Source organism: Orbicella faveolata, unplaced genomic scaffold (assembly GCF_042242905.1).
Source record: "Orbicella faveolata isolate gen_17 unplaced genomic scaffold, um_ofav_v1 contig_47, whole genome shotgun sequence".
Taxonomy (NCBI): domain Eukaryota; kingdom Metazoa; phylum Cnidaria; class Anthozoa; order Scleractinia; family Merulinidae; genus Orbicella; species Orbicella faveolata.
The window spans coordinates 19,590,001-19,604,376 of record NW_028301577.1 but is presented as its reverse complement, the minus strand read 5'-3'; the positions used below and the strand labels follow the sequence as shown (position 1 = coordinate 19,604,376).

Genomic DNA, 14,376 nt, shown 5'->3' with positions numbered 1-14,376 from the left:
TTATGAGCCAATATACACACTGTACAACCTCACTATCTCAAAATCGGTTATCCTGAACTCTCCGCTATCTCCTCGATCTCAACTCATTTTCCCTGGAATATAATTTGCAGTCACTGACAATCGTTTCCCTTGAGGGTTCGAGATAGCGGGAGTTTGACTGTAGGAGTAGTAGTAGTAGTAGTATACTTTATTTACCCTCGGATTGTAGAGTAGCTTTAACAGCTTATGTCTCCGAGCATTTCAACAGCACAATGGGCAGAGACCAGACCACAACACCGGGAACTTCGTGCCCTGCTCTTTACGATTAGTGTGTGGGTTCTTTAACGTTCCCTGCTGACCATAACAGTGAAGATGCAGGAGACGGGGCCTACGGTTTATCGTCCTTATCCGAGAAGACTAGAATATCTAACCATTTGCAGATGTCATTGCAAAGGCAGCATATTCTCCTCAGTTATTTTAAGACCCTGAGTGATGGTCCGGTCTGGGGCTCGAACCCAAGACCTCCCGCACGCTAGTCCGACGCTCTACCAACTGAGCTAACCGGTCGGCGTATTTGGCAGCGTCCAGACTACACCGGAGAAATTTGAAAATGCAACTTTATTTCTACGGTGAGGCCGCCTACTGTCCACGCTAATCCGTCACGAAAGCGGAACTTTTCGAAAACCCTCTTCAAACTGAAGGAATTTAAAAACGCCGCCATTTCGTTTTCGTGAGGACGAAAAACATTTTGAACACGGATCTTTTCGTAAACGATGAAGTCACGATAGTCACGTGATTTCCTGTCAGAGTTTTCGTCAAACACAAATCCAAAATGACCGGTGATCGTTGCGTTTTTAAATTCCTCCGGGGTAGTGTGGACGGAAAACATTTGATGCGTTTTCAGAGTGGAACGTCCGTTTTCAAATTCCTCTTGGGAAGTGTGGACGGGGTCAGCCCTAAACATAGCTTAAAGAGAAGGAACTAGCGCACAGGAGGACGGATAACTTTTAATATGAAAACAGCTGGTATATATGGCTGCAGAACGATTGAAAATTGTCATGGTTTGGCAGTTTCTTATTCTACAAGTTCTGGCCACTGTGGTAAAGACCTGCATGAAGCCGGTTTGGTTAAACTGATAAACTGATATGAAATATACCGTGCTTAAGTAACTGATTAGTTAGCGTTGAACAATCTTTTCCAGCTAGCCAAGTCGAGTCAGTAGAAGCGACTTAGCTAACGACCAGGGTATACCTTCAGACGGGCGTCTTCAAAATTGAGTGATTGCGTAACTGTTTAATTTTCTCGGTGTCCACTCCAGTTGGAAGAAAAGTAAGGCTGGTGTACTCAGAGAATGTAATGAGCCATAAATATATTTATATAGTCTGTGAAAGCCCAGCCTTTAAAGAGAAACTATTTATCATCGATCTGAAACACTTGTCCGGCCCAGTACCGGCTTACTTTTCTTAAAGTTCTATATTGTTCAGCGAAGAGTCTGTGAAGAGAATTCTTTCTTGCGGTTAAGAAGTTCTTTGCCTCAATACGTCTCAGGTTAAAGCGAACTAGGATGCCACTCAGCTCAAAAGGAGTTGCAATTTATAAATTAAGCACGCTTTTCCTCCCTGAAAACTCGACATCTGCTTTCCATTGTATTTGGCCGTTTGCCTGTCCAACTGTATTGTCTGGTATCAGGATTTTCAGTTCCTCTGGCGACACTAGCGTACAATGTTTTCATTTGCCTCAGAACAGTTAGTGTATTATCAGCCCAGTACCACCAGATTGTTTTTTTGAAATTGACAAAGTTTGGTAAAATCATTCGTACTTAAACTCCAGTGGAAAACAAATTCAAGAAAAACAACCTCAGGCACTGGACGTTATATTAGCATTCCCAAAGTTTGATTGGTTAACGTTAGCTTACCAGACGCCCAATACTAAACACATTTTAGCGATTTCCTATTGACGCCACAACACTCGCTATATTAATAACATTTTGCCAAAGGTTTTAGAAAATTCTTGATATGATATTCGAGTTATATTTTTATCGTACACCAAATATAAGAAAGATATTTTTTCAGGCAACAAGCTCGTTTGATGCGAGTTTGCACTGTGTACGAAACTGTTTACCGAAACATATGAACTATTTCAAGATTGGAAAACCGCTGCATTGTATATCCGACGCAAAAAAAAAAAAAAAAAGCCATTAGGTTCTTGAGCTTCAAACCGTTTAAACTCCCTATTTCCAAGATGGTAGACGAGTTTTTGAAAAAGAACTGACAATATGGCAATTGAAGTAACAACAGCAAACATAACCCATTAAACAGTGTCATCACTCACCACGAATTGCGCTTAAAAAACCATTTGACAAAACCTGAATAATAATTTTTAGAAAACAACCAATTTAATTTGTCGTGAATGACAGCGGATGTTTTCCCAGCTGAAGGGAAGGGAGTTGGTATCTTAGCAACGCTCTCAGCCTGACAAAAAACACCTTTACAATTCTGTACGTTCGGAAATGACATTCGATCTTCTTTTTTGCCCAAGATAAACGGACAACCACTGAGTAAATTTCATCGGCGGTTTTATTTGATGTTAATTTTGTTTGAATTCTGTTCACCCATTAAGGAAAACGTGTCACCGTTCTGCCATAATGTGTTTTATGGCTTTTAACATAAAGAGGTCTTGAAACAGCTGTTGTTTCGCAATACACTAGTCTCTTGTGAAAACTTTCGCAAATTAATGGCGCGTTTGACAATTCTAAAGCATTTTAGGCACTCTAAATTGCTTTTAACACACACTAAATATTAAATAGAAAAAGCACACGATTTCAAGAACTGGGCAAAAAGTCTGCTTTCTATTCTAAGAACACAAGTTATCATAAACACAAAGTAAACTAAAAACCATTGATCACGTACGGCTAAATAATTATTTTCAGCGTAATTACAGAAACTTGCAAAGATATGAATTCGTTAAATTGAGGATACATCGAGTTTTTGTCATTTTCAGTTCACTGAGTTTATAAGTTCTAAAAGTGGTTTTAAAGGACAAAAATACTCAAGCATGACAGTTCATTTATAGTGCAGGTGTGGCTGAATTATGTTACACCTTATGAAATGCTAAATTGAAACACGGCTTTCAATGCTACTGCTGTAAATACTGGTGCAATCGTATAATTCGCACCATATTTGAACTGCTAGATGCTTTTTTCGTTATATAAGACTTCTTTGCGGTTAGGCTAACATTTCCCACGACATCAAAATTACTGGTTTACGTCAGCAAATCTTTACTCTTAGAGCGCATGCGTGTAATGTTATCTTTTTTTGTCCACGCTTCGAGCTCGTCTCGCATGCTTTGCTTACAAGGTCTAACAATAGGTTATTTTCGAGAACAAGTTTGGCCAGTACAACTAGTCATAAGCAACGCACCTATAAAATACCTAAACACATTATGTTCAATAACTCAGGCATATTGCACGTACTACTAAGTAGCCACTGCTCCGGCTGGAATTCGAAGGGTCTGACCGCGACCGGAATGGCCGAGGGGGAAATGGGGTAGGGGTTGGGGCGTCCCTTCCTTTCTCTCTCTCCTCCCCTCTTTTTTCTTCTCTTTCTCCCCGCTTTCAGTTCTCCTCGCCACATTCTCGACTAGAGAGCCTGTTCACAGGCTATCTAGTCACTACTGGCGTGAAGCGTTCAGGCTGGTTTTCACTTCCTCCCATCAGCGACATACGCAGACACGCTAGAGTGCTGCTAAGTAGCACCTTTTGTTAGGAAATTTTTCTCACAAAAAGCGCTAACTATAAAATAGATAATGATAAAAATAATAACTTTTATTTACCCTCGGCAGTGTTTATAGCACAAAGGCTAGTGGGACCGAGCAAATAACTGAAACAAGTAATTCAAATTGAACGTAGCATTGTAAGGAACCCCAGCTGGCCGGAGGCAAACCAGTGTGGCCGACGATTTGAACTCGGGGCTACCGTGAAACAAGTCCAGGTAGTGGTCGGAGCGGGACTCCAGCCCGGGACCGCTGGTTTGCGAGTCCGACGCGCTGACCACTCGGCCATGTGTCTGTGTATGATGCTGTGTATGACGCTGATGCTTATGCTCTTCTGAAAACCATGCCTTTAAACTGTCCAAAGAATGCTCGAAAAGGAATAACCAATGACCAATAGGAGCCCAGAATTTTGATAGAGATATGTGTTTGAGTAAATTATGATGTGGATTCTTAGAATCACGGATAATGAGGCACACTGTACTGATTACAAACCTCGTATTACTCTTCATTATATGGAAATGTCATAAGCTAAATAAAATAAACAGAAACCGTGGGCTTTTCCACCGTCGTGCTTATAGCCGGTTTAACACTTGTCTGTTAGACAAGATGGCCTAATTATAAGTGAGTCGGGCTTTGGACCGAGAAGCACTGGTTCGAGCACTTGCCAGGGTCATTTCGTGTTTAGTTCATGGATAAAAGACTTCTCTCGCCGTCCCTCTCTCTCCATTAAATGGGTACTGGTGACCTCTGGGGACAGCTTGAAAAAATGGTGAGCTAGGTTGAACTAGCATCCCATTAAGCGGAAGCGACAATTCTCCTGATCACTTCGTGTTTCAGAAACTGAAATGACCCTCAGTGGTATAGATTCATACGTACAATATATCGTATAAGTAGTCAGAAAGTAATTTTGAAGTCGGGACTGATGTTTAGCATAATCATTTGGCTGATAAATACCGATGATCCAGGGATGGTTTCTGTAAATTTAGAGACAAGGTTCCACAGACCCTCTGTTTTGTCTTGAGTTCGTCGAAACGTCTGTGGACAGTGCAGACTAGGGAAAGGTGTAAAAGGTGCGGCGAGAGCGCAACCTCGTATCATAGCAACTTACAGGATGAGGAAAGGCATGCCTGCAAGCTAGGAACATTTGTGACTGAATGTTTTGGGATTAGAATGACAGACTTAAACATTTCTTAGACAAAAGGGGGAAAAGGAGCTGCTCCTTCGCCCTTCGTACAAATCAGCTCCTGAATTCATCTAGTATTAGCCCAGACTGTCTGTTACAAGCTACCCTAGCAGCACGCCTCAAAGTAATATGAAGCGCAACATTATCAAGAAAACACTTACTTCAGCGTCGCATTTCCTAGTTCTCACCTTGGAACAAATATTTGTGGTGACGCCGAGCTAAGAGACCGGTATTCTGAAAGAGTTCAGTTGTTTCCGACAAATAATGATGTGTCTAGCTGCTAATTGCCAACTTCATAACGCCACTTTCTAGCTAGGTTACACAACTAAAGTGGAACTGCGGCCGTTTGCCGGTCAACGCAATATAACGCTTTGACGCAATAGGTGAGATGGTAGCCGCGGTTAGCTTTCAACCAAGACTTAACTGAAAGATCCGTTTAACTTGTACATTCACGAAAAACAATATTGGATCCCTAAAGAGAGCTTAAATACCTACACGAACACGGCACTTGAAAGTCTGGTCGGTCATTTTCCAGACAAAAACAACATCGCCTTTTATATTATTAGCTAAATTGGGTGAAGATAACGAATTTTGTTTGCTGTCAGCTAGCTATTTGTTTAGCAACACATTTGGTCTTTTTATAATATAAATGTATTTAAGAATATCACTTGCAATTGGAAATGCTCGCCATGATAGAATTACTGGTTATACTATCGATTTGAGCTCGTAGATTGTGTTCGTCTTTGATCTTCTTTGCTCTTTCGTCTGCATCAGCTTTGTTTACAGCCCTGGGTGTTCGGATTACGTGAGATCTAGCTTCTAGCCCCTGTGATTCTAAAAATTCGTAAGGGGGATCTTATGGGAAGTTATAATCCCGCTGTTGGAGGTGAAGTGGTTTACGGTTGGTGTGTTGGAGTTCGCCAGAGATTTGTTTCGTCATTTTGTCCGTTGTGTGCTATCATAGGACAGGACTCTCGTACTCAGCTTCTCAGGAAACTAGGAGTAATATATATCTGATTGAAGTTGGAGAAACATACCAACTAACAGCATGGAAAAACAAAGTATGGCAGTTCCCCTACCTACTCTCAGGCCATAAGATTGACATACGAGAGGAAGATGTACCCTGTGTCAAAATTCAGCAATCAAAATTCAACTGTAACTTAATCAAAGTGTCGAAAGGAAACTGCTATCGGGGTTTTCATGCCGCCTACAAGAGTGAGATTGATGGAGAAAGGCTGTTTCTCGCTTTGGGCGGCGGGAAGAAGACAGACTCTATATGTTAGGTAGGACGAAAAGCGACAGAAAGCGCCGCACGCTTTTAGTATTTTCTCCCTCACAGTTTTTTTTGCCTTAGTTTCCCGACAAACCTAACTTCTGGAACAGGTTACAAGTTTAAACAAGGGAGCTTACAATGTGACAGTGTTTGGATATCTGATATCGATCTTAATTAGCATAGATTTTTATGATTTTCAATCTCCGTTTTCTGTTTAGTTTACGTTTTAATTGAAAGATGTATCTGACCTTTTGAGATCGTTCTTTATCACGAAGTTCGTCCGAAATATTGCCTGACCACTGCACGTCGTATTTGCAACTATTTGAAACTTTGTTCTCGTTGTTTGGAAAATGTGGTCAAACACGGCTACTCGTGTTTTGATACATTACGTAACGGCAATATGTAAGAAGACTCAACAGGTTGATATTATAGCCTGGTAGAATGATTGCAAGGGCAACGCAATTTTCTCTTGAATGTTCGAGTTCATGATACCTGCAGATTGAAGTGCGTCACAGAATAAGGAGGAGGGAGGTGGGAGAAGACCCACAAGTCATGCAGTGACCCATCTTTTGGAAATAAACAATCAGTTACTGGAGATAGTAACTGTTAAACAACTTGCTTGAAATTTTAATTGTTTAATTGATGGTCAGAATGATTTACTCTACTAGTTAAAAACTCAAAAACGGAAGAGGTATACCTGAATGTGGTCTGAGGTAGAAACAAGTAGGATGGAATGCTATTACATAATGCAATTCAACACTGACCTTACAAAACGTCAAGTCATCAAACAATATAAATCATTATTATTGTCGCTTTGAATCAATAAGAAATGGTGTCTTTGTGTATAAAGGATTCGTACATGGATGCCGCAGCACCATTACACACATTTACTGAAGCCTTTAAGCCCCGGCCAAACGATCGCAACATTTCAACGCATCATATTGCAACATTGTTTGAAAATTGAGTAAATGTAGTCAGGAGATGACATAATCGATAAAAGTGCCGTTTTTTGTCACTGACTTGTATATTTTAGCAAGAAGTTTCGGCAAACTCTTAAGCCTTCATCAGTTGAAAAACCCACGGCAACGTCTTGCCAAAATATACAAGTCAGTGACAAAAAAGGCACTTTTATCGACCATATCGAAACATTGTCGGGCGCAACATGTTGTGCGCGTTTGGCCACCCTGTTGCGCCGTCTTGCGACATGTTGGGTGTTGTTGGCTCAAATGTGTAAATGGTCAAATTTTTCACGCCACATTTGTGGATTTTGCATGATGTTGTAGTCGTTTGGCCAGGTTCGTGCAAAAATTTTGCGCCAGGGCATGCTCGCTAGTTCGATTTCAACCCCCAGTATGTCGCAACACGTCGCAACAGGGTGGACAAACGCACGCAATATGTTGCGCCCAACAATGTTGCGATATGTTGCGTCGAGATGCTGCAATCATTTGGCCGGGGCTTGCAAATACTGGGCTGGCCGGTGCTTTACTTTGTCATTACTTGGAGGAAAACGATCCCTCGTAGGAAAAAGGGATGGCGACTGGTACATTTACCTATAATAACGTACAGAAAAGTTCTAACATCTTCAAACCAAAGATACAATGTCTATGCTGTTAACAGAGATTCAAATATTGCAAAAATAGGGTTTTCCTTGTACTTTATGGGCTGTGTTTGGTCCGCATGGTACTGTGATAAAATGTACAGCCGCCATCATCTTTTATCTACGGAGGATTCTAAGATGCCCGCGCTAAATTTTGTCTGCAATCATCGTAATCGTCATCACAATCAGGGCCAAAAGATGAGCACAGATCCAAGTACATCGGGCTTGTAGAGCAGTAACAACCGACAGAACAAAAGCATCGAAGGAAATATTTCTGCGTTGATCGCACGCGCAACGTTGCATCATATCCAGGGCGCTTTTTCACCCTGACCATATCTGGGTGTGTGTGGCGGATATGTGTGGTATGTGTATGTGTGTGTGGCGCGCCGGCGGTGTGTGAGTGTACACAAATAGTACAAGACATTGTAACCCGTTCACTCTGACATAAAATAAATAGCAAAATGACAGATTTCATGCGTATTACCCTCTTGCCATTGTATGTTGCTCCTATGTATTTGAATGTACTCGTATGTATCTGTATTTTTCTCGCAGTACTCGTGTGGTGTTTTAGTCACGATCATCTTTAAGGACAGAATATTTATTTCCCTATCATGCCGATATTTGGCATAGTTAGTTTTCAAGAACACGAAAACTTCATAACGATTTACTTACTGTTTCCGTGCGGATAAGTTTAAATCTTCGCGCAAGCAGGCTTACAACAAGAGCTATCACTGTCCTTATAAGCCTTGTAAGCTCTGATAAGGCGGGGATTATTTTTCTTCTGATCTTGAGTCTGCACTCAGTATTTGAACAACAGTGTTAGCTGCTATGCCAGCGTGATCCGGGATCACTTCTTAAGTCTGAGCACTTCTTATTAACGTCATCTAATCCCATATTCTAATATAATATCGACACTTCCGATCTAGTTGAGGTATTTGTTGCCACCAGGGTCGTAGCTAATTTGAGGCGAACTGAGGCACTTGCCTCAGGGCATTATATATGTTGTTCTTGTTATTTTGTTTCAAGGAGGAAGGAAAACACTGCTTGCAAATAAATAAACACCCTAACTGACCTAGGAAGAGAACTTAACTATGGACATTGCATTTGACTTTAAGCCAGTTTCCTTCTTTCACCCAAGTAGCGAACAAAATGAACAAAATTAACCTTGTTATCAGAGTTCTGATCAGTGTGCGAAATTCTTTTCAATTAGGCACCTTTCAAGTATCCTATTTAGTTTTTGTGCATTGCATAGTTCTTTCGACCGATGCGTACACAGTACATTGTTCAAAAGGCGTTCGCCTAATCGCATCTTGACAAAAACTCAAGATCTTTTAAGAAACTTATGTGCAGGGCCATGGGGGCACGGAAAATACTTCAAAAGTATGCATCTTTTTATGCATAGCAAACCCGGAAGAGTAGGGGGGAGGGAAGGGTGGTACTGCGGCCCCCAAGGGTAAGGTTTTAGTCGTTTCGGTCTGCAATAGAGTATCGATTTGGCAAATTTGGTCTCAAATAGGGTATAGCTTATGCACTCTAGTCTTGAATTGGGTTTGATTTTTAGAAGAAGCTATCATACCTAATAAAAGCATATAAACAATGCCTTTAACATTGGTCTGAACTAGGTAACTGATTATAAATAGAGTACCGCATTTTTGCAATATATAGTGGGGGAAAATCGCAGATTTTGGTCTTGAATAGGGTAACGGTTTTGAGAAGCGGACCGCACACCCCAACCCAATTTTTCTGGGAGTACCCCCTCCCCCGGGATATCAAGAGCCGACGCATCGTTTCTTGTGTGTAAGGATTGGTTTACGCTTGCCTCAAATTAATTCAAACCAGATATTACATAGAACCGCCTTGCTTGATACTATAGCTATTATGTTGTTGTGTCTTACTGAAATGATTCAGATATGAAAGTGATTTTTTTTTGTGTGCATGAGTTTGTGTCTTAATCACGCTTGAGAATTCCTCAATGATCATGTCGATGCACGGTCTGTTCACTTTGTTTTTGTTTAACTTTACGACGTCTCATTGACCACAAAGCACTGATTCCTATTTTAAACCGATGTAAGTAGGAGGGTCTCCACCCTATTTTATTACAAGTTTAAAAAGGATAACTGATCCAGGTGGTCACGGGAGGTACATTCTTGTGCGTTAATTTCTTTTAAAAAAGTTTTCGCTTCCCTCGGTTAATGCTGCTCTTATGGTGCACAGAGTCAACATTATTGTAAAAGTTTTGAGCCGGCTGTTTGAGAAACTGGTGTTAACGCGTAAATTAGAATACCCAAAAAGTGAAAGACTTGAAATGTTCAGAGTGAAATGTTTCAGGAAGATTGCCATCTTTAAAGTGCATGGTATGTCTAAAGCCTTGTAGAACACACAGCTTTACAGAATAAGTGGTCTCCACTTAAGATAAATAATCTTCTAACTCTTACAATTAGCAAAGAAAAAACAAACAAGAATATATTATAAAAAACAAACAAAATCACACGGCATCAAGTGAAGGTATTTATTGAAAGCTTTCATTTGGATGGTCACACTCAGAGATTTCAACTGCAGCATTAGAAATTAGACCTGCGCGCCTCCTTGAAAAACTTACTGTTATTATATGGCTAAGCTTCGTGAGCAGATGGGATGAACCAATCCTGCGCTGTGATTGGCTACTCGAGAGGGCAAGATAGCGCTAAAATGCCCGTTCGGGATTACCCGTTGTGTCCCGCAAGAAAATAGTGCTCTTTTTCCATATGATAAATCCTTTATTGACTAAACCTGTTCGGTCATGATGGCTAGATATTGGTCTCATTTTTTTTTGCGTGTTTACAGACCTCGGCGAGGCTCCGTCTCGGTCCATAAACACGCAAAAAGAAAAGAACTTAGCAAATATCCAGCCATCTTGACTTCACATTTGGTCAATAACCCCATAATATTTTCCATTGAACTCACTCTCTCTTTTCTGATTGGCCCAAAGCGTACAGTGAAATTTCGAAATCAGCGCCTGTGACGTCATCTAGCTGCAGATTATACAATAATCATGTGAAGGACACTCAAAGTGACGAGTAATCATGTCATGTATGACCGAAGCGCCTGATTTCTAAGGGTAATTTCGCGCGCTTTGAGTTGCTTGCCGTCAGTGAAGAGGCAAAAACATGACTCTCATTTTTTTCGTTCAATGTATAATAAAACAATTATTTGATTCGGTTTTTTGTGATATCCAGAATAATCTAGGTCTCGGTAAGGGTTATCAGGCTCAGCCTTCGGCTTCGACTGAAAAACTCTACCTCAACCTTGATTATTCCGGATATCACAAACACTTCATCCAATAATTGTTTATACACAGTATACAGATCCACATGAAAATAGTGCTGACCTTATAAGGCCCGGCAAACATTTCATACATATTTAAAAGTTATCACCACCATACAGCCTAATAAAGAGTACTACGTAAGAAAAATGCAAACGCTTTCATCTGAAGGGTCACCGCACACTGTAAGCTTTCATACCCTGTTAAACACAATAATTAGTGCCCGACACGAAAATGCTGCTCTTTTGCTTTTATTTGAATGGTCAAACAGCAACCCACTGACGTCAAACGTTAGAACCACCTTGTGCAGCATAATAAAAAAGACCACCCGAAAGAATTGCTCGCTATTCTTTGAATAGCCACAAGGGTGAGCATCAGAGTTTCATCCATAAACTTGAATTTAAAACTTCACGCTGTAAATTTATCTCCTACAAAGACTGCACATTCGTAAAGAAGAACAAGAAGAAGAAGAAAGAAAGAAAATAGCATGTGTTGTTCGTTATCCGCCGCAAAAGTCCTTGCTTGTTTTCCTGGTTATTATCATTCAGTTTTGATCTTTTTCTACCTTAGAAAACATTATGATTTTGCAGTTCTTTTCAATTTAAAGCTGCGTAATTTTGAGGGCTAGAAATGTCGTAACATATTGGGTTAAGAACCAAGACGTGTGCATGTGGCGCGCAAGTATCTGTCTGACCACGCCCTCTGTCTGTCACCTTGTTGTGAGAAAGCGGAAAAGAAAGTTCGCACAAAAAAAAAATTTGCGGAAATATTTTGAATACACCTACCCACATACATTCACGAGGAAACACATGTGACTTGAGGCTAATAAATTGGCAACAATCAAGAGGGTAGAAAAAGCTTGCATGGGCAATTTTCGTGCATGATTGTAAAAGACAATATTGAACTAACTAATGGGTGTTGTGTTGTCTGTCATTCCAGACACTCTTTAAAATTGGGGTGATTAGACTGCGTGCTGCCTTGATAATTTAAATGAACACAGCGAGACAAGTCTTTGAACTGTTGGCCTCTTAGAAAAAAAAAAAATCATGTTTTTTCTTCACATCGAACCTATCTGGCAGCAGCCATTTTAAAATCCCGTTTCTGAGCTGAAAAAAAACCAAAACAATTACACTGTAATTTTGGAGGTCAAAATTTTAAAGACGAAATTAATGCTTCAAACTGCTTCAGTTAGAACCCCATCGAGTTTTGATTGGCGTTTTCAATTGTTTATTGTAGCAATATTTGTTTCAGCTGCTAACTGAATTATAAAATACTAAAGCAACAAAGTACATCTTTGTGTAAGTCACACCTCTAAATTACGCACTTGACCCAGTTCATTATAATGGTACGGGTGATGTGTACCAATCCACGAAATCAGTGGTATTTATTTCAGTTTTCTACAGTGACATTTGTCACAGTTTTGCCACCCACGAAACTGTTTGGCGGACGGCACCAGTTGTACGAATATTACATGAAAATGAAACCAAGAAGCTCGTTACCCAAAAACAGAACCAGTTGACAAACAAAAGATATCAGACACTTTTGAGTTTCTGTGTGAGAACTTATCTGGATTTTACATCCAGACCGGTCAAAAGGAGCTGAATATCACAGCAGGAAAGATTATATAAGAATTCCTCACTACGTGTTAAAAAAGATACGAGAGAAGTATTTACAACAAAGCTAAAAGTTGCCAGAAAGTTCTGAACACAAGAAATGTTTGTTCTCTGCTAATTCTTGATAACAAATTTACCTGATTGGGGATATAACTTAGGAATGCCGACTATGTATGCCGAAAACTCAGATCTCAATGGGTCATTTAGTTTATCAGTCTGAAAGGGAGGAACCACAGAGTGCGGAACACCCAGTCATTTAAATAACATTGAAATTCATCAAGATGTCTCTTGTGAGGCCGTATAAGGCAGCTCAATGTCATAAGCTTGCCAAGAAATGATAGAAATTCTGGGAATGAGTGAATATCGTCTGCTATTCTTTCACGCCTGCTTGTTTTAAAAGGTCACGCCCTCGGAATGACGTGTCGGGTTTGCTATAAAACGGGAATCCAGGGGAAAAAAAATACATTCTTAGCACCCGAGACGAAAGAAGATCACATTGAAAGGAAACCATTCCAGTGCAGAGCGCGTGCAAAATTTACGTCATTACTCCTGAAAAATGCTTTCAACGGGGTTCGCAAAGTTGTGTTTTGTTGTGGCAGCGATAGAGGGTCTGTTGAGATGGAATTCCGTTGATGGTTCCAGTATCTACGTTGGGAGACACGAAGCGGGAACTTACTCTGAGCAGATTCCCTCGGAGAGCGCTCTTCCAGAAGGTAAGATCTAATAAATGCATGCAGGCAGGGAAATCGTTCAGCTTCTATAAGTGGATTAACTGTTTTGAGATTAAAGGAGTCTAATTCGAGTTCGCATTGAGCAAAGGTATAAAACATTCGCACGATCCCCTAAAAACGAAGTTCAGCCAAGACGGATGAATTTGTTCAGATCAAAAAGTCATGACGTCTTTCGGAAGGTCTTGTATGTGGGATCCAGTGCGATCCCTGCGGTAAGAGAACTTTTCCGATTCAAGTTGACATTATTTCGCTTTTAGCAAATGGTTGAAATTCAGAAGTATCCGTTTGTGCGGAAGAGAGACGACATTTGGAAACTAGAAACTTTAAAAAGCGACTGAGCTTTGTTTACGTATATCAGCTTTTTTTTTTCACCTCAGGAGCATTTTCCTACAGGCGATTGGACAGATGTTTAAATCAGATCGCATACATTCTGAATACAAATGAAAATCTCCCTCTTAATTCACGGTCTTTAAATCATGATTGTCAAAACAAGCCATGCAATTTGTCACGATCGCAAAATTTGATATCATTTCTCTAGGGGACCACAGGAAGTCTTAAAAGAAATAAATGCCTACATTAGCGAAATTTGTGTTTGACTAAATGTTTCACACACTTTTAAAAATAAATATTGTCTTTTCGAGGTACTGCAGAGTGTTTCAAAACTGTGCCAGTTCTGAATTCACGAATTTTGTTGCACATCAATATTTCTTTGTTCCGCAAATCCATCGCTTGAGGCCCTAAATGGTGAAATAAAACTGTGCAATATCAATTTTGAAAAACACTTTCTTTAAAAACTTTCTATAGCGATCATCTGTTTATATTGGACTGTAAAACGGACGCGAAAAGTTAGTTCTAGAAATGCATTATTATAATAGCTTGTGGTCATATCTTTCTGAAACGCGTGTTGAAATTGCCCCCTTTACTTAAA

The 14,376-nt window shown here is 40.2% G+C and overlaps 1 protein-coding gene and 1 non-coding gene across 2 annotated transcripts in view; one reads left to right on the top strand and one right to left on the bottom strand.

Annotated features, from left to right (window-relative positions):
• Window positions 1-469: 469 nt before the first annotated feature.
• Trnaa-agc (transfer RNA alanine (anticodon AGC)) lies at window positions 470-546 on the bottom strand. The gene has a single exon. It is a non-coding gene; the product is annotated as a tRNA-Ala (tRNA).
• Window positions 547-13,174: 12,628 nt separating this feature from the next.
• The window catches only part of LOC110066984 (uncharacterized), a 5,530-nt gene continuing 4,328 nt past the window's right edge, over window positions 13,175-14,376 (top strand). The window contains exon 1 of the mRNA XM_020774250.2: window positions 13,175-13,430. Within this exon, the coding sequence (XP_020629909.1) occupies window positions 13,274-13,430 (157 nt within the window). The 5' untranslated portion in view covers window positions 13,175-13,273. The remainder of the gene's footprint in view (window positions 13,431-14,376) is intronic.